At 44.4% G+C, this 19,116-nt stretch overlaps 1 protein-coding gene across 6 annotated transcripts in view; it reads left to right on the top strand.

Annotated features, from left to right (window-relative positions):
- The window catches only part of Prp4k (Pre-mRNA processing factor 4 kinase), a 99,794-nt gene extending 85,335 nt beyond the window's left edge, over positions 1-14,459 (top strand). For 4 of the 6 annotated variants that reach the window (XM_077646937.1, XM_077646932.1, XM_077646933.1 and 1 more), the window contains 4 exons: positions 7,227-7,341; positions 8,488-8,726; positions 10,865-11,070; positions 13,955-14,459. In XM_077646937.1, coding sequence (XP_077503063.1) covers positions 7,227-7,341; positions 8,488-8,726; positions 10,865-11,068 — 558 coding nt within the window. In that variant the 3' untranslated portion in view covers positions 11,069-11,070; positions 13,955-14,459. The remainder of the gene's footprint in view (positions 1-7,226; positions 7,342-8,487; positions 8,727-10,864; positions 11,071-13,954) is intronic. The other 2 variants (XM_077646936.1, XM_077646934.1) reach the window with 2 other exon arrangements.
- The last annotated feature ends 4,657 nt before the right edge of the window (positions 14,460-19,116 follow it).

The following is a 19,116-nucleotide window of genomic DNA, read 5'->3' as shown; positions in this document are numbered from 1 at the left end:
CTTGTGAAATGCGGCCGGCAGTAGTCAAATGCGACAGAGCCAAAGAGAAACTACGCGTGAATGGCGTCTGCTCTTCTGTCGGCTTCCGACACCCCCCGGCACCACTGCCGTTCCAAGTGGGGGTGCCGCCTCAATTGGAACAGCGGCCTTTCCATCAACTATCAACGCTCCCTTGAGCGCCGAGCGCGCATTTGAAAGTAAAAAGAAAACTTGTTGGACTCTTGAGCTTCCCTTAAAACGGTTGTTGGGCCGCCGCCGCTTATCAGCAACCGCAGTCAGCAACCGCAGTCAGCAGCCACGTGTAGGGTGCCAGTTTGCTGTTTATCGATAGCCGCCATCAGCTGCCGCCCGCACGCGCGGGGAGGGGATGCCAGTTTTGCGTGTTGACATAGCAGCTGCTCAAAGCCAGCACCAAGAGCGATGCGATGGAGCCACGCAGCAAAAATGCAACCACACTGTAGCATGCCTGATATCTTGTTTGTCTCTATTTTACTTATAGTGCGATGTTTTCATTTCGATTGTAAGTCGACCCCCCCCCACTTTGGATTTTCAAATTTAAAAAATAGGTCGACTTACAATCGTGTAAATACGGTAGTTCAAGCATGTGCCACCCTCAAGTCGGTAAACAAGCTGTCATGCACTCGCTGCCCCATTCAAACTAAAATCATACTCTGCCAACTTTGTCCCTCAAGCACGCAGCTTATTCCTATGTCTTTATGCCTGCTGGTGAGAGGTGTCAAGTTACCAGGCCAGCAAGAGACTGCTGCCTGGTGGTGAAAAGCATCATGTTTCCTTGCCAGTGGCCAATGCTTGGGAAAGTTCTTGGGGAACGACTCACTTATACAACCTTACTAGAGCAAGGCATAAGAGCGGTGAGAGCTTCACACTGGGCTCAGCTAGAACAGGAATTTTTGATATCTCGATGAGTTTTCCCCTATTGCCATCAGATAGGCTTGTTCAAATACTGTGTAACCTGCGTAAATTGAACTCTTAGAAAAGCGGCTACGAGTTCGATATATTGTGTAAATCAATATAAAAGTAGTGGCACATTTAACCGCATACAAACACATTGAGATTAAAAAAAATGTATTTCCATGGTAGCCACTTAATGCATGTAGATCACTGAGCGGAATGGTCATCAGTTTTCTTTTTCATTGCTTCAGAGAAAATACATTTTTCAGTGTTATCAATGGACTCCAAACAGCTGAGACTGCCGTTTTCGACGCACAATAGGAATGACCAAACTGAGCACATGGAGCACAGGGGCAGCAGGTCTTTCAAGTCCTCGTCACAGTTCACATCAGGGGATGTCCTAGTTATCCGTGATGTCGGCAATGATGTCTTCGTCCACAGTGTCCTCGTTCGTGGACACAAAGTCTCTTGCTGCTGTCCCATCACAAATGGCACCAGCAAATTCGTACAACTGGTTCCATAAATTATCAATACCCGCGACGGCTTCATTAAGCTCACCCGACAGAGAATTCGCACCGTCTTCTCCGGGAATGTCGATCCGAGAATGTCGGAAGAAGTTCTTTTATAGTTTTGTTTTTCACGTAGTTTCACTACGCACTCAACATTGGCAGGATGTCTAGAAGGTCGATTTTTAGGTCTCTTCCATTACTTAGGGCCCTGTAGGAGCTTCTCAATCGGACATTTTTTATAACCGGCCTTCACCGCATGGGTTATTTCCCCTGACTCAAGGGTTGAAGCACTGATGTAGTGTTTGGCAAGGGGAAGCAAAGTTCAGTGTTGCTTAAACTGGCACCGCAGCGGTGGGCACCCAGAGCAGTTTACGAGGGGCAGACACCGGGATCTTGTTGTTCCAAGACCTCAGCCACTTGGCAAAATGTTCGTGGGTCATTCACATTTTTTTATTCGACTTGTAAGTCACCGCTACTGAAAGTGTATTCTGCAAGCATTGCAGAGACTTACTTTTTCTGATCATGTGTGGGTGTGAGGAGGGAGGACAGCCACTGCCATTTATTACTCTTGCAGAAAACTATGTTTCCTGAGAACAAGGCTCAGTAATCCTTCTTCTGAAATAAAACTTCTGCCATATAAAGCACTTGTAAAGCCTAATTTAGAATATTTGTACCACTTATGGAGTCTATATCAAAATAATTTAAATCGTGAAAATTGAATGAAGACACCATTTGGCTTTATGTTTCACATATTCAACTCACTCTTGGTCTTGTAGCATGTCTGATTTAATGATTCGCGTTGGAACTTTTTAACACTTTGATAGCACAGATTGACTTCCAGATAAAAATTTATTTAGTACCTCCTGTACCGGTGGTCACTTCAAGTTAAACCACAAACATTAGTATCTTTAATACTAACCTTCAAACACTAATAAAAAAAATCACGGCAAATGATATGCCAGGCAAATAGCCACATTAACATCGGAAGGTACTCACTATTTTCCTTTGCTGTTACTCATAGTGGCTGGAGAAGTGTAGAAATGTTTGCTAAAGAAAAAGGATTTGTGTCTTTTGGAGTTATTCTGTACTCATGTGGTGTTCGTTTCAGAAATGTAGTATGATACCATATTGTTCTGGCTGACAGTCAACCTTTGTGTCATGAGCACTTTTCAAGTGACCGCTAAAAAACAGCGCAACTTTAAGGGAGTATAGACACCTAACATTCGGGTGCGTGTTTTTTTGTTTTTAATGATGCGTAAGATATTATTTATATATGGATTACCACGTGGTATTCTCCTACGACCACTAAATAATTTATAATTGCATTTCTTTCTCGGGCTGTTTCGGTTTCGATTTCAACAGCCGAATGAGGACTGTGACGTCAGTGTGGGCTTACAGTTCACGTGAGACATAAAAAAACTGCAACATAGGCAATCGCTGCTTCCACATTCGTTGTCATTCCGCCTCTTAGGGAAGGCTGGTTTCAGCACTGCAGTAAATTAAAACGATGAAGAAGCAATTATATGGACATCTTTCCGTGCCTCACGTGGCACGAAAACACTGTTTGACGTCACAGCCTTCATTTGGCTATTGAAACCGGAACCGAAGCAGGATGACAGAAAAAGAAAAAATTCGGTTATACAGTCGAACCTCGTTATAACGAAGTAGCATCGGGACCGTAAATCAGTTCGTTATATCCGATATTCGTTGTAACAGTAGACATAAATATCGGCTGTGACAAATTCGTAATTTGGCTCGCGCAAATATTCTAGACACTAAAATGCATTATATACTTGGCTTTGAACCCACTACAAACGTGGTAATCCTTACCTGTCTCCTTGTGGCATTCAATCAAAATAGGCCGGAATATGGGAAGGTTGACACGACTGTTCTTACGTCGCCACGCACGTGAAAGTGCGTGGCGCGAAACGACTGCACCATGTGTCTGCGCATAGGCGACTTGGTGTAGAGAGAGGAACTCGAGTGAGACACAGCGGGAACCATCGCGCCTGCGTGCTCTGCCGAAGCGCGATTGGTGGCCCCGAGAGGGACCGTTGAAAAAAAAAAGCTGCCAAAGCAGCTTTGAGAGAAGAGGAGGAGGAGGAGAGGGGGCGTTGGGCGAGAAGAGAAGGAGTAGAGGCGGCGTTGGGCGAGGAGACATATGCAACGCCAGCCCGGGATCAGCCAAACAGGTTTGCATTCGTTCATTTGAAGAAAGATGTTATCTTCGTCTGGTGGCTTTTCACAGCGCTGCGCAGAATGAAGTTTTCTACATTGTCCATGCTCAAGAGGGCCTTTTCTACGTCAGCAGTTTTCGTCGTCGGGAGTTTTTCCAAATATCCTTTCAGCCTCCTGGCCATGTCCGCGGCATCCGCACTGCTCATCGTTGGTTCATCCCGTTCACTCTCACCGCTGTCGCTGCTGCTGTCATCCTCGGGCAACAAAACGCGATCCACAATTTCTTGATCCGTCAGCTCGGGCGCCACGGCCAAGTTCTCATCGGCCGAAACGAAATCGTCGAATTCGACGCCTGGGACTGCCAGCCGATCCCAAGTTCTGTCCAGCTCTGCCCGGTCTTCGGGCTGCACTTCTTCTTCGTCAGCAGGCAGAACAAAACCGGCATCCGCGAAACAGTTCCTTATTGTCGACTGCCTCACCTCATTCCACGACCCGTACAACATTTCGAGTGTCGTCTTGATGTTTATTGTTGTCGATCTATGTCGATCGATGTCAAACACCAGTTGCGTCACCAAACGCTTCCTATAATTGCACTTAAGCGAACGAATAATGCCTTTGTCTAAAGGCTGCAAAGCAGAAGTTGCGTTCGGTGGCAAAAACTGCAAGCGAACTGCCTTCAGCACGATCGAAACTTTATGCGCCGAACAGTTGTCCAAAAGCAACAGGACCTTCCTGTGCTGCCTCTCCATGTCCTGGTCGAACGCTCTCAGCCAGTCCTCGAAAAGCTTGGTCGTCATCCACGCTTTTTTGTTCGACGTGTATTGAACCTGCAAATTCTGGACGCCTTTCAGGCACCTCGGATGTGCCGACTTGCCGATGACGGTGAGCCGTCTTTTGTCGGAGCCGTCCATGTTCACGGCAACGACGACAGTCACCCGGTCTTTGTTTTTCTTGCCCCCATGGCAGGTCTCGTTCTTCATCGCCAGTGACCGCTCTGGCAACAACTTGAAAAACATGCCGGTTTCGTCGACGTTGTATACGTCGCACTCGTCGTACTCCTGGAGCAGAGGACGAAAATTCTCCAGCCACGTTTGACATGTCTCCATGTCGACAGCGGACCCTTCGCCAGACAAAGTGTGGCACGCGATCTCGTGCCTATCTTTGAAACGTTGCAGCCAACCGCTGCTTGCACAGAAATCGTCATGCCCCAGTACGCAGGCCAGGCTGTGGGCCTTCCGTTGAAGAAGTGCTCCCGACACCGGCAAATTTCGCGCCCTCACATCTTTAAACCAAGAAAGCAAAGCCGCTTCCACGTCCGGGTGATGGCAAGGCCTAACTCGTTTACGGTCGGCTTTTATGGCGTCCTCGGTGTTGCCCTCAATCTTCTTTCTAGTGGCCAAAATGGTGGATAACGTACTTGGAGGAACGCCGAATTCCGAAGCAATATCCTTTTTCTTGCGGCCACTGTCCACAGCTCTCAGTATCTGCAGCTTTGTCTGGAGCGAGATCGCTTTCCTCTTCGATGCCATTTCGAGCGCTGCAACAACAAGACTGGCCGCTGTGCTGATGTCAGAACGCCGGCCTCAAAGTTGCCAATGTTGCTGCGCTTGCCTTTCTTTACCGCTGGACAAGTGGCGCCGCCTTTCGGCCCTCTGTCATGTCATGAGCTTTCAGAGTTTTCGCGCTCTGTTCACAGGTGGCGCGACCATCCAAACGCGATTTTTGTGCCAGACGGCAAAACTTTTTCAAACGATAAAAAAAAAAATTCAGCTGTGTATCGGCCTTCGATTTTCATTTTGGTTTTTGTTTTTTTTTTATGCTACTTTCAAGTTCTGAGCCTCGTGTAAACCAAATATTTCTTCGTTACAGCCGATATCGCGGCGGATCTCGCGTTTTCGGTTTCGTTATAAAAGAATAAATGTCACTGAAATGAAGCATGACCAACCAAAATTTGTAATTAGTTCGCTATAACCGATAATTCGCTATATCAGTGTTCGTTATAACGAGGTTCGACTGTAAATCATTTAGCGGTTGTAGACGTTGTTATATCACATGGTGATTCATGCGTAGTAGTGTCTTCCACATCATTGTAGAGAAGGAAACATGCCACCAAAATTAAGTCTATACTCCTTTAAAACAGAGACAAGCATTTTTCAAGTGATATATTTTTTTTAATTGATGTTACCTACTCCTGTCTGGGCCCAAGAATAGACTGTAATACCATATATACTTGTGTAAGGGCTGGACTTTTTTTCCACGGTTTTGACAGGTTGTGACCCTTACACGAGACCACCATTTTATCATACATTTTTTTCTGACTCAGTGGAGCCCTGATTACACATCCTCATTTTATGTGGTGACATTCCTTTTTTTGACGACTTAGCCTGCCTAATCCTTCAATACTGCCTTGAATTGTGGATGATGCGACGCATGCCCGGCTGCCGGCGCAAATTAACTGCCCGGGTAAACAGGTTGCTAGATCACATCACTTGCGCTTGGCTGTCAGGAATGAGCAGTGATGGTTTGGCCGATGGTATGGAGTGGCACTTAATGCACGTGGCCCATGGCTGTTGTTGTGAGGTGGCCTTCGCCTGGCCTGCTTTTCCACGTGCTTGATTGTCGAAGGTGTTGCGGAAATCAATTATACATTGATTTTGATGTGAGGTTATTGTGTGATGATAAATGGGTAACAAGTTTATACCTTTGGTGATAAACTTGGACTAGATTCCAAGCACCTTCGCAGTGGCTTCGATGAGAAGCACACTAGGGGTAGTGACACTGGGTGAACGGAACTCTGCGGCATGTGTTCCGCGGGTGGTGCGTTTCTGCAAGGAAACACGCCACTATCGTGGGCTTACCCCATTCTGGCTTTTTGTGCAGGATAACGTTTCGTCCTTTCCGGTGTAAACTTTGAGCGCACAAGACGAGTTAGCAGTACTGAAGGACCGTGTGTTTGTGGCTCCAAGCAGAGTATGGTGTGTAGGACAATGCGTCCATGGTTGTAACGGGTGCCGTAGGTAGTTATCGTCTGTTAGCCCCAGCAGAACATGCCACATGTGCAAAGTTATTGAATTCTTTTGGCTGACTTGTTTCTTTTTTTTTTAATTGTTGGTTGCCAAGTTAGGGGGGTGGCTTTTACATGAATATATGTGGTATTTATGTAAATGGATAGATAAATAAAATAGAAATGACAGAGCATTTTAATTGGCAAAAGAACCCACGAAGAATGCCACCACATTTTCTACCTCTAGTTCCTGAGGAATGAAAAGCTGCGTCTCAGAGACATTTATTTTGAGGAGTTGCCATTTTGCCCATATTATTTGTCAATTCGTGAGTTGCATGTGATTTGTGCAAAATGCAAAAATTGTGTCTTCACAAAAATTAAGTCATTTACTGTACTTCATTTATGGTCAGTCTTTTTGTTCTCCTGCTGCTACTGCTCATGCTTGTGAGTGCAGCTTGTTTATAGGGAGTGTGTGTGTCTCTGGCAGAGCTATTTTGCGAGGTCTATCTCTATTCGTCAAGATGTAGAGCTATTTTCCGAGATGGCAGAATGTGCTGCTGTTTTCAATATTTCATTGTTTCTTGTTCATTGGCAGTGATACTTTTTCATTTTTCTCATTCAAGGTGAATGAAACCAAGCTTGTTTTAAAGCTCTGCGATTTTGGCTCTGCATCCCATGTGGCTGAAAATGACATCACACCATACCTTGTCAGCAGATTTTATCGTGCTCCAGAAATAGGTGAGAAAAAGCTTGATGGTATGGTTACTTAGGCACGGCATTTTGTTAGAGAGGTGTAGGAAGTGAATAGAGCATTTACTATGCAGTATAATCTCTATTAAATGATCACGGTTGCTAAATTTTGGGATGGTACGGATTTGCGAAATTCCTTGGCCAGAGTGCATTGTGTACTATGTGCAGAATTTGGGATGTTCCAAACACTCTCCTGCACTACTGTGGATGATAAAGATGTGCAAGCTGTGCTGTTCGCGCATCACCCACATTGCAATCACCAGTTGCACGGTACACACCGCAAACATTGAGCGGTGGCACGCAACCCGTACATCACTGACGTCCCGCATTGCCATTCATGCGGCATCCACCGCGGGCAGTGAGTGGTGGCACGCAGCTGTAAATAAATCAGATCTGTGTAAATGCATTTCTAGTGCTTCTGCATACTTGTTAGCTTTAGATGATATGAATTTCGGATGATACGAATATTTTATTTTTCGTGACCCCGTGAAATTCGTATCATTGACATTTAGTAGTGTTCCTGTCATTCAAGCCTTGCCAAAATAAGCCTAAGAGATTGCCAGCTGTAACGCTCACCACAGTGTCATAGTGATGTTCTCAAGAAAACCTTGGGTCCCCTTTTGGTAATATTCTGCAATTGCATCATTAGCTTGTAAAGGTGTTTGGTATGGCTTGTACTGCATCTAGCATCTGGCGGTTATAGCAACCATAACTGCTGGTTAAAATAAGCACCTGACTTGTTAGGCTTGCTAGTTCAGCGCAGAGATAAGGGCAAAACTAGGAATATCCAATTGCTTTACTGGCTATAGCAGATGCTTTCCACGACATAGGTTTTTCGACTTGTAAAGCAAGTCACAGTAGGAGCCTATCGTGGCATACAAAGGGAATGAAGATCTGTGGGTAATTTATATATTATGATGCTTAGATAAAAGCAATATGTGTGGTAATTATTGCAAATTATTGCGAATTGCGTTCTTTAGCCGCAAGCATGTTATATCAGATGTGCTATGAAATGTATAGCTGGGCGGAAGCATCACGAAAAAAAAGTGCTTAAATTTTTTGTGCAAGTAACCTTATGTTGTCACAGGTAAAAATTAATTTCAGCTGATTGACTTTTTTTGAATGTGTATGCAGTTCTTGGCCTGGGCTACGACTTTGGAATTGACATGTGGAGTGTTGGATGCACACTGTATGAGCTTTACACAGGCAAGATTATGTTTCCTGGAAAATCCAATAACCAGATGCTCAAATTCTGTATGGACCTAAAGGGAAAGTTTCCTAATCGCCTTATCCGGAAAGGGATCTTCAGAGATCAGCATTTTGATGCAAATTGCAACTTCCTCTATCACGAAGTCGACAAGGTTACAGAACGGGTAAGCTTTTTTATGTTTATTGTGTGATTAGCCCTTTCTGGGATGGGTTACTAAAGCTCTTAGGTGTGAAAAAATTTCAGATATGCTTTCCCTTGTACAAGGGCTTACGTGTTTAGCTCATCAGTTATAAAAATTTATTTGCCATGTAGTCTGGCATGTTTGCTTCCATGCTTGCACACAGGTTGCATTTTTTTTTTTAAATCAAATTTACTTAGTGTCTATTTGGCGTTGGTATACGTACATAGTAGGCTCTCATTAATTCAAACTTCAAGGGACCAGTGATTTGTTGTTTGAATTATCAAAAGTGCACCTTAATGTGATTCAAAACTAAATTGTGATTTGCTTTATCAATATGTATGCATACAAATAGTATTTATGATCTATTTCTTTATTCAAATGCACTAAAAGCTTTAGCACAACATAAAATATAAGTGAAAGGCAGTGGTATCTACGTTCACTCAAGTGTGGTATAAAAAACTTATCAATAAAGCGCTGGTTTTGCAATAGAGTAAAACCACATTATGACCTCAAGGGACTGGAAAAAAAAAAAGGTTAAAATTATCCGAAGGTCGAATAGTGTAATGGCTAAAAAAAGAAAGAAACTTCCAGAAACAGTTTTGCTCCGCAGCAAATTTAATTGCTGAAAAATAGGCAATGGTCATCTGCTTTGAAGTGAAAACTGTGTGGCAATTACGATTTCGGAATTCCATAATGGTGTATTGCATGCCCACTGTCAGGAATAATAAAAGCAGAACTGTTCCAAAATAGTAAGGCCTTCCGTGGCCTCCACAGGTGTGACACAGTAATGGTGGAGCCTCTTCAAACATGAAGGTGTGCATGTAAGAAGGCTTCATCACACAACGAGCAACTCATGATGAGCATGCATTATAGATGCACAGGACCATGTGGACGGGTGTGAGGGGAACGCACAGTCGTGCTGGAACAGTGAAACGCCTTGTACATACAAAAAAAAAAGATCAGCAACACACCAATTAGCATCTGAACCGGCACTCAGGTGGGCTTGCCTCACTGAAGCGCAGCCGGCAGCCTTAATCATTGCAGGCTGGTAACAGAACTTAGAAAGCAGAACTGTGCGGCGACGGGCCGACTCCGGTCGACACAGCCCCCCCTTTGGATCGCATCTGAGGTAACCGTTTGGAGGGGCCGAATTTTCAGCTAACGTGGTGCCTCAAACCTGATGTATCCTATCCGTCCTCGGTCGCCACTCTTTCGGGCACTGGGACCATTGAAGCAAGACAAAAGGTGTGAATTCACCGAATTTAAGGGGGGAAGAGGGTCTTAGAAATAAATTTTTATTAATGAAGTCACAATTAAAAAATTGTTAGGGAACATGTATTTTTGCATGCTGATTCCAAATATGTAATTTAATTTTATGGGAAGCAAGTCCTTGTGCACTTATGCAGTATGTTATGTAACTTTCTGCCGTGAGTTTGAACGAAATTCTGCTGCAGGGAACTTGTTATATTGCATGCCATTGGTTTCTCTTGACAACAAGCTATGCAATAAGGGCAAAATTATCATCCTGGCTGTTGTAGAAGGTGAGTTAAAGGATTTTGAAATCATCGCAAATACAAGTTTTTCTTCCTGTTTGTGAAGTGGGAAATTCAAAACCCTGTAAATGATAGGCAGGGTAAGAATTTTGCCCTTATTGCACAGCTTGATGTCAAGACAAACCAATGGCATTTGCTCTAGCAAGTTTACTGCAGTGAAATTTATTAAAAGCTTTTGGCAGAATGTTACCCAACATTATATAAGTGCACAAGTACTTGTTTTACATAAAACTGAATCACATATTTGGAATCAGTGTGCAAAACTACATTTCTTGAAGATTTCGTTTTTGTGACTTCATTAACAAAAATTTTTTTTTTTAAGACCAGGTTGCCCCCCTTAAGAGAAATAGTGGTCCAAGTTAAACGGCTTTAAAATGCATTGAATATATAGCCAGCCAACCAAAATTTTGAAATTTGTTTGAATGAACCAAAAGTATGATTTTTCCGAATTTGAATTGCAAAATGCTTGTGCAAAAGTCAGTGCCACAAAGACGTTGTCCAGAATTGAAACGGAGAATGAGTGGTTGGCACTAATTTCAATAATTTGCTTTGTTTACTACCATGTAGGAGAAAGTAGTGGTCATGACCAACATCAACCAGACACGCGACCTGTCTACTGAGTTGATTGGACGGCAGCGGCTGCCAGAGGACCAAGTCAAGAAAGTGGGCCAGCTGAAGGACCTTCTGGAGAAGACATTGATGCTAGACCCTGCAAAGCGAATATCGATCAATCATGCTCTGGCCCACCCTTTCATTCATGACAAGATTTAAGTGTGAGTACTTATTCAGTGCTAATCAGTGATAGAAAAATAAATCTATTTTTTTTATTATTATTATCGTGGTGTACCCCTGTGTCTTTAGAACACAAAAATACCGTGTAAAAACGTGTAAGGGCCGCACTTTTTTTCCCAGGTTTGAGGGCCAATTTTCGGGATGCGGCCCATACACGCGATGTGCAAAAAAAAAAATTTTAAAAACACCCTAATCAGGGAATGAGTGGAAACTATTCTATGTTGAATCGTCACTCGCGGAGTATACCGACTCCAAGCTGATGCTGTGCTCTGGTGCACGCTCATCCCCATGAAGTCGCACAGCATGTTTGCTGTCAACGCGTAACCGTTTCGCGTTTCCATCAGCAGAGCAGCTCTTCTTCCAGTTCTTGAAACTTGCTCGGCTTGCCTCAGAAAGCGCACTTTTTTGCTGCTTGTGTTCCTCAATGCATCCTTTTGGTTGCATCATCGTCGGACGCACTTCTCGGCCACGTCGAATTTCCTGCTTGCCGCACGCTTGCAGTGTTTGACAGCAAACTCCCTGCCATGTAGCTATTAAGGTGCTTGCCCATCGTGCTAGAACTGCAACACTCAGCAGCAGCATGCGAAAGCCACAACTACGGTGAACTGACACGCTACCACAACTCTTGTGCTTTTGACAGCCACAAAAGGCTGGAGCTGGTAATACTGATGCCGATATGGTTAGCAGGAGCTTGCGGTGGAGGAAAAAGTTGACAATGATGATAATGACCCGCGGTCTTGGGCGCCATCCATGGCACCACCTGGAATCTCCTGTGCGCATGTGTCGCCTCTTCGATAAAGCGCACCGTTGCTCGCAGCCGGAGCTGACTGCGGAGGCCACGGCGCGTGCATTTCGAAGGCTATTCTCGCATGGCTCCTGGAAAGTTTGTGTGCAGCCCTTACAGGGATGTTATTTTTTTTAAATATTTCCTCTGGGAAAATAGGGTGCTCCCCTTACACACGTTTATAGGCTATATATTTTGCATGTTTTGAAATGATTCTTAAAGCAGGATGCCATGCTTTATGCAGTGGTGCCTTGCTTCAAGAAGGGACATATTTCAAAAACATGTCTATTTGGTAGCAGTTATGTGTTGTATGGGACCATGGTTTGTGGTGTCTTTAGTTTGCTTTGGAAGCTGTTAATGGGATTTGTCTTGTTTGATGTTTTGAGCTATGCTTAAAGAAAGTTTGTTACTCCTGCAGTGCATTATGGGGAGAGTTAATGAGGAACTTGATAATAGGAATAGGTCCATTTTTTGTGTGTGTGTGTGTTTAAGGATTGATGCCTTCTTTAATTAAATAGAGAAGTTGTTGCATGGTTGATAGTATCTGCTGGAAAGTAGAAATTGTTTTTGCTGGCTTCTCCTGCTGAGATGGAAAAAGTTTCAAAGCAGAATATGTTTATTCTTGAGTTCTTTTTTTTTAAATATTTGTGGCAGAAATTTTTATTGAGCTGAAGACAACAATGGAAGCAGACATGATAGCAGTGCCTTGAGTGAGCACTTGTGTCAAAAGAATACTTCATCTTAGGCCATGGCAAACATGAGGAATAGAGAGAACGAAACGTGTCTATAATTCGGTGGCTGTAGTTCATAACCATTGCTGGCTTTCTTGCAAGTAACAACTAACTTTGACTGGGTAGCTGCCATTTATTTTTGAGGCACTGACCTCTGGGCTTTTCTGTTGTCCATCAAGCTTTTTAAAGTTGTCGCATGGCTGTTTGGTAGCCCCAGTGTAGCGGGACTGAACACTTGTTGACATAGCTACTGCTTCTTTTTTGCCAACTTCTTGTCTGAGGGACCATTGACAAACTGGCTTGTTCGCTTGTGTATTTAATTTGCTTCCTGGAATGAGAGTATAAGGATTAAATGTAAGTTTGTAACATTTATATGATCATCAGAGTCTGCTAAAAACTAATGTGATGTGTAATTGTAAAAATTTTGGCCTTTCTTTTATTTGAGTTGAGTTGCATTTTATTGTTTGTCTCGGTGGCTCAGTGGTTAGGGCGCTCGGCTACTGATCCGGAGTGAGTGAGTGGAATGCTTTGGTGATCTCGTGCTAATCGGCAGCTTCTATATCATGAGGCCGACACTGGTGAGACAAAAAGAATCGCGAGCCATGTTCTTGTTTGCTGTGGCACAGTATTAAAAAGGCACTTTTGCAAAATTTGTGCACAATTTGTTCAACTCAGGAATTCATTACATAGAAGGTGTTCAGGTTGGTGGTGACCTGTTCCTGCTAGGAACCATGAAAAGAAAATAAAATGGAACACTTTTACGTTCTTGGCTCTCAAAAAATCGAAATGTCCCATCCTATGAAAGCTTTTAGAAGGCAAGCTATCAATGATCTGTTGTGATTGACACGTGAAATGTTTCATGCTGTTCATTCTTGAAGTACCAGCTGATGAACATCAGAGCCACTTTTAAAGCTGGTCACTTGAAACATGGTTGACATGAACATTTTACTGTGGTGCATTTTAGATTACCTTGGTTCAGTCCTGTACTGGCCAGATAAATTTACGTGTTTGGTGGCCGGCACATTTTAAACATTTGGTAGCCTAAAGTAGAATGACTAGTAGGCAAGTAGCCACGAGTTCTGTTTAACAGTTTGCAGCAGAAAATGAAAAGAAATGTAGGCGCTTGTGTTGTGTCTGTCTTTCTCTGTCCCTTTGTCCCGTTTTGCGCTACTCTCACTTTCCATGCTTCAATCTAATCTGTCTGAAGCTGTAAATGTAGAAAGCATTGTAAATCTCGGCAAATGGTAGCTCAGAGCCCTTGAAGAGCAGGTTTTTCATAGTTTTATAACTGGAGATAGCATTGAGCCTCAGGTGAGAGGGAATGATGACAAGCTTTCTTCTTTCCTTTAGGGCAGTGGATCTTTCCGAAGTTTGCTGGTCAATGGACTGAAGAATTTTCCCAGCATCTTCATGTGGAGATACAAGAGCGTGTGGCAGCTCCGATTGCTTGCCATTTTGTTGAGAACTGATAGAGGCTTTGGACTGCCTTCTGACAGGTATTTCTAAAAGTACAGTACAAGTGTCAGCTGACATTGAGCATTTTGCTTACATTCTCACTTTATATGAAATCACCTTGGGGCAAAGGGCATGCAGTGGGTACACAGCAAGTGGTGGGCATGAGGACACTGTCTGCTGTGTTGGAATTTTAAAGAACTTATGAATTAATGTCTCCTGGTGCATCTGCTCTTTGCATTAGGTGCTTAAATGTATTTCAACATGCAATGTCACATTGTTTCTGACATTATATCCTACAGTGGTCACTGCTGTTCATTTGTCTACCTTATTCACCCCTTTAGTTTATGTTACATAAGAACTGCATATCAAAAACAAAATAAAATGCTAAAAAAGATGAAAAGTAGTTGAGTATTTTATTCACTTCAAAATCATGCAGTGTCCCTGCATGTATCTTGTCTGTGAAGTCTTTTTCTGCTTTGTTGTTAGTAATGCCTTTTGTTTTAATTGTCAGCCCTATGTGCTTGCATAACTTGCTTGCTGTGAATTATTGCTGGCTCTAAAATGTACACTTGTGGGCAGACGTTACTAACACAATGAGCTGACCTATGCCTGGCAAAAGGTGCTTGCCACAGTATAACAAAGCTGTATGCATGTTCCATGTTTTGCACAAGTCTCCAGGCCAGTGCACCAGTGACTTGAGTGTTGTCACACATCTCTTGACAGCTTAGCTGTCTTCGTATGTTTGTGCAAGGTCACTAATGATAGTTCAGTTCTCATCCAACTTCTTTAACTATAAAGCCAATGAGTGGAAGCAGTCACTTATAATAAACTGCACATCTCCAACCAAAAATGTTAACTTTAACCCAACATTTCGAAGCTGACTCGACTCCTTCATCAGGGGTGACTGAGGGCAGTAGCAAGCGTCTTTTAAAGGCGAAAGGCGCGGGGAAGGGGGGTGGGGGGGGTGTATAGGCTGTTAGTCATGCTGGCGCACTGCAGGGAGGTACTGCATGGCGACTTTTTTTCGTTGCGTTGAAGAGCGAAGTCCCTGGGCATATACTGGGGGCAGGTTTCCTTTTGTGTGGTTGATATTGTTCGGGATGGTTTGGATATGCCAGGATTCCAGAAGGAGCCTCTTGTGGTAATTTGTTTCGGTTCCGAGGATGCGGGTTTCTTCAAAGGTGATTCTATGGTCGGAGTCCTCGGAATGTTGGGCTACTGGATTGCGCTCTCTTGTGAATTTGCGGACGTCGTTCTTATGTTGCCGAATTCTTTCTTTGAAATTTTTGGTTTCGCCGATGTAGCTTGCGTCGCAGTCGGCGCATGGAATTTGGTATACAATGCCTTGGGCTCTTCCTCTCGGCGGCCGGTCTTTGGGAACAGGTAGGCAAAGCAACCCTGTTTGTTGGCTTGTGCGCAACCTGGAGACCCAATTTTTTCAGGATTCGGGCGATGGTGCCGTTGGTCCTTGTGCGTTGATTTCTTGACGAATGTTGTGTTTTTGACATCGAATGGTTTTTTGAATAAAGTCTTTTGGGTAGCCGTTCATGATGAGTTCTTTGAATATCGTGCGTTGTTCTTTTTTTCTATCATGTTCTGTGCTGCAGTGTGTCCCAAAACAGCGTCTTCACCACTGATGCTTTATGGACTGTTGGGTGGTTCGAAGAGAAGTGGAAATACCGGCCTGAGTGGGTTGGTTTGCGGTATACGGAGAATTGAAGGGTATTGTCATTTCGGGACACGAGGACGTCCAAAAACGGCAGGGAGTTTTCTTGTTCCACCTCTAGCGTGAACTGAATGTCAGGTTCTACGGAGTTTAAATGACGAAGGAAATTCTGAGTCTCAGATTTCTTGATGATGGCGAAGCAGTCGTCGACATACCTGAGGAAAATCTTTGGTTTCGGGTGGAATGAGTTGAGGGCTCGCTGTTCGACGTGTTCCATTGTTAAATTGGCCATGACGACAGAGATGGATGCTCCTATTGGTGGTCCTTTCACTTGTCGGTAAAATTCCCCATTTGACGAGAAGTATGTGTTTGATAGGCACAACTCCAGGAGGCAGCACACATCATTTACACTCAGCGGGGTTCTTGCGCTGAGTTTGTCGTCGCGTTGTAGGGCGTCACGGGTAGCGGCCACCGCAAGCTTCACAGGGATGTTTGTGAAAAGGGACACCACGTCGAAGGAGACAAGGCATTCGTCGGCCTCAATGGTGGCTTGGGACACCAGTTCGATGAAGTGACTGGAATGACGGATATGGGTCGCTGTTTTTCCTGCGATTGGGGATATTAGTTTGTGAAGGTATTGTGACAACGAGCGAAGAGGGGAACACCGGAAGCCGACAATCGGGCGCAAAGGGATACCCGGTTTGTGGACTTTGGGCAGGTCGTAGAATGCTCGAGCCGATCCGTTGGTGCTCAATAACTGAAGGTAGAGGTTTCGGAAGGTGGGGTGTTTTTCGAATACTTCTTTCAATGTTTTGTTTAGCCTTGTTTGGGTAGTGGTTGTCGGGTCCTTTTTCAATTTTACATATTCTTGGCTGCTGAGTAAGGTGGATATTTTCTCTTCGTAGTCCCGTCTGTCCAGAACGACTGTTGTGTTGCCCTTGTCTGCTGGGAGGATCACTATGTTGGTGTCTGTCTTGCAGGGCTTGCCTTTCGTCCGGATTTAGGTTTGATTCTTTTCGATGTGCTTGCACTGAATTGAGTACACCTATTGTTTTGAGCCTGACCTCTTCTCGTACACCAGGTTGCAGTTGCCGGATACCGACTTCAAGCGCAGATACGATTGCTGGAAGGGGTGGTCTGTTAACCTGGAGGTTGAATTTGTGTCCCTTGGCTAGGATTGACGTTTCGGCGGTTGTGAGCTTCCTGGAGAAGAAGTTGGCGGCCAGGTCAGAATGGTCCGGTGGGAGTCGTTCGGTCCGGCGTTGAAGTTTTGACAACTTCTCTGTCTGCTTGGTGCAGTGTTTGTCGGCTTCCGATGATGCGGTTTCTTTGGCAAATGCCTCGATAGACGTCACTAGGTCGGGCATCTTGTGCTCGAGTTTTCGGCGGGCGAAGAAGGCGTCGATTTCTTTCTTCCTAATCACGCTACGGCACTCGTGTATCTGTGCCGTCACTAGGTGCTGTTCTGCCTTGTTGATGATGTTTCGTCTTCCGGTGTGGGGACCAGGCGTCGTAGTCGTAGGCTCTGGGGTACAACCTTGTTTTCCTTGCATTTCTTGGCGAATTCCAGGTGTGTCTTGAACACCGAGATGCCTTGCATGGTCTTGATGTACTTTTTGGCAAGCTGCATAGCTTCTAGCCCGAAGTCTGCACGGATAGATTGAAAACTAAACATTTTGACAGATTTACCTGTCTGGTTGGGTTTGAAGTCTTATAATAAACTGCACATCTCCAACCAAAAATGTTAACTTTAACCCAACGTTTCGAAGCCGTCTCGGCTCCTTCATCAGGGGTGACTGAGGGCAGTAGCAAGCGTCTTTTAAGTATGGAAGGGGGGGGAGGGGGGGGGGGGGGGTAAAAATAACGACAGCTGTGTCGCCAAAGGCGCGGGGGAGGGGGGTTTAGGCTGTTAGTCACGCCGGCGCACTGCAGGGAGGTGCTGCATGGCGACTTTTTTTCGTTGTTGCGTTGAAGAGCGAAGTCCCTGGGCATATACTGGGGGCAGGTTTCCTTTTGTGGGGTTGATATTGTTCGGGGTGGTTTGGATATGCCAGGATTCCAGAAGGAGCCTCTTGTGGTATTTTGTTTCGGTTCCGAGGATGCGGGTTTCTTCAAAGTTGATTCTATGGTCGGAGTCCTCAGAATGTTTGGCTACGGGATTGCGCTCTCTTGCGAATTTGCGGGCGTCGTTTTTATGTTGCCGAATTCTTTTTGAAATTTTTGGTTTTGCCATGTAGCTTGCGTCGCAGTCGGCACATGGAATTTGGTAGACAATGCCTTAGGTTCTTTCTCTTGGCGGCCAGTCTTTGGGAACAGGTAGGCAAAGCGCAATCCCGAACAATATCAACCGCACAAAAGGAAACCTGCCCCCAGTATATGCCCAGGGACTTCGCTCTTCAACGAAACGTTGGGTTGAAGTTAACATTTATGGTTGGAGATGTGCAGTTTATTATAAGTATTCAAACCCAACCAGACAGGTAAATCTGTCAAAATGTTTAGTTTTCAAGCAGTCACTGTGTTAGCGTATGACCTCATGCCGATTCTGGTCAGTAGCTTTTTGGCCTGGAAGCTTTTACAGCGGATGGTGTGCACACGCACAGTGTCCCGATGCACTTTTATCACTAGGCTTATCTAGAATGCTTTAGTGGTACGCTCTGGAGCATAGAAAGCAAAATATGGCTGCAGCTTTTGGTCTTCAGAGGTGGTGCTTGTTTGCAAATGCAGCAAAACAGGTCTAAATGGCATAGGCACAAGCACAATGTCTTGAAATTTGAAGCTGCTGTCAGGTTTCATTTGGCTCTGCAGCACACTTGTCGAGCACTTTTGTTGGTCCTGGCAAGATCTATGCATACCTTGGCTTAAGTTCCAAAACATTAAAGCACCATGTTGTTAGACTGCCGAAGAATATAGTTGCTGGTTTTGTCAGTAGCTTTTGCTCACTGGTGTACTTATAAAAATAGTTCCGCAATTGTACATTCTCCAGCAATTTTGTGCTGTTACCATACTATCCAGGTTGATGCACTGTAAGCATAAGCATGCATGGGCCATTTCTATTGTTCATTTTGAAGTGAAACTTTTGTCATTGGAAAGGGTTGCACTAATGAGTTCTTTTGCATAGTTGCATGGGAGTACCAAAACCTAAATTTCATAATTCTGAATTTTCACAACCCAAAGGTCTGCACCAGATTTGGAATCCGGTGCTGTGGGAAATTATACACTATTATAACAACCTATAGCAGTCAATTCAGTTGGTCATCTGGTGTGAGTGTTCATTGTTCAGCACATAGAACTGTAGAGTGAAATACTAGTTGTCCTGTGTTGAGCCTGTGACATTGTGGGAAAATAGGTCAAGGTACTGTTACCCCTAAGTTGCACTGTGGTGATTGTGTTT

The sequence above is a fragment of the Amblyomma americanum genome, chromosome 1, assembly GCF_052857255.1.
Source record: "Amblyomma americanum isolate KBUSLIRL-KWMA chromosome 1, ASM5285725v1, whole genome shotgun sequence".
In the NCBI taxonomy this organism is placed as follows: Eukaryota; Metazoa; Arthropoda; class Arachnida; order Ixodida; family Ixodidae; genus Amblyomma; species Amblyomma americanum.
This window is presented reverse-complemented; position numbering and strand designations above follow the sequence as displayed.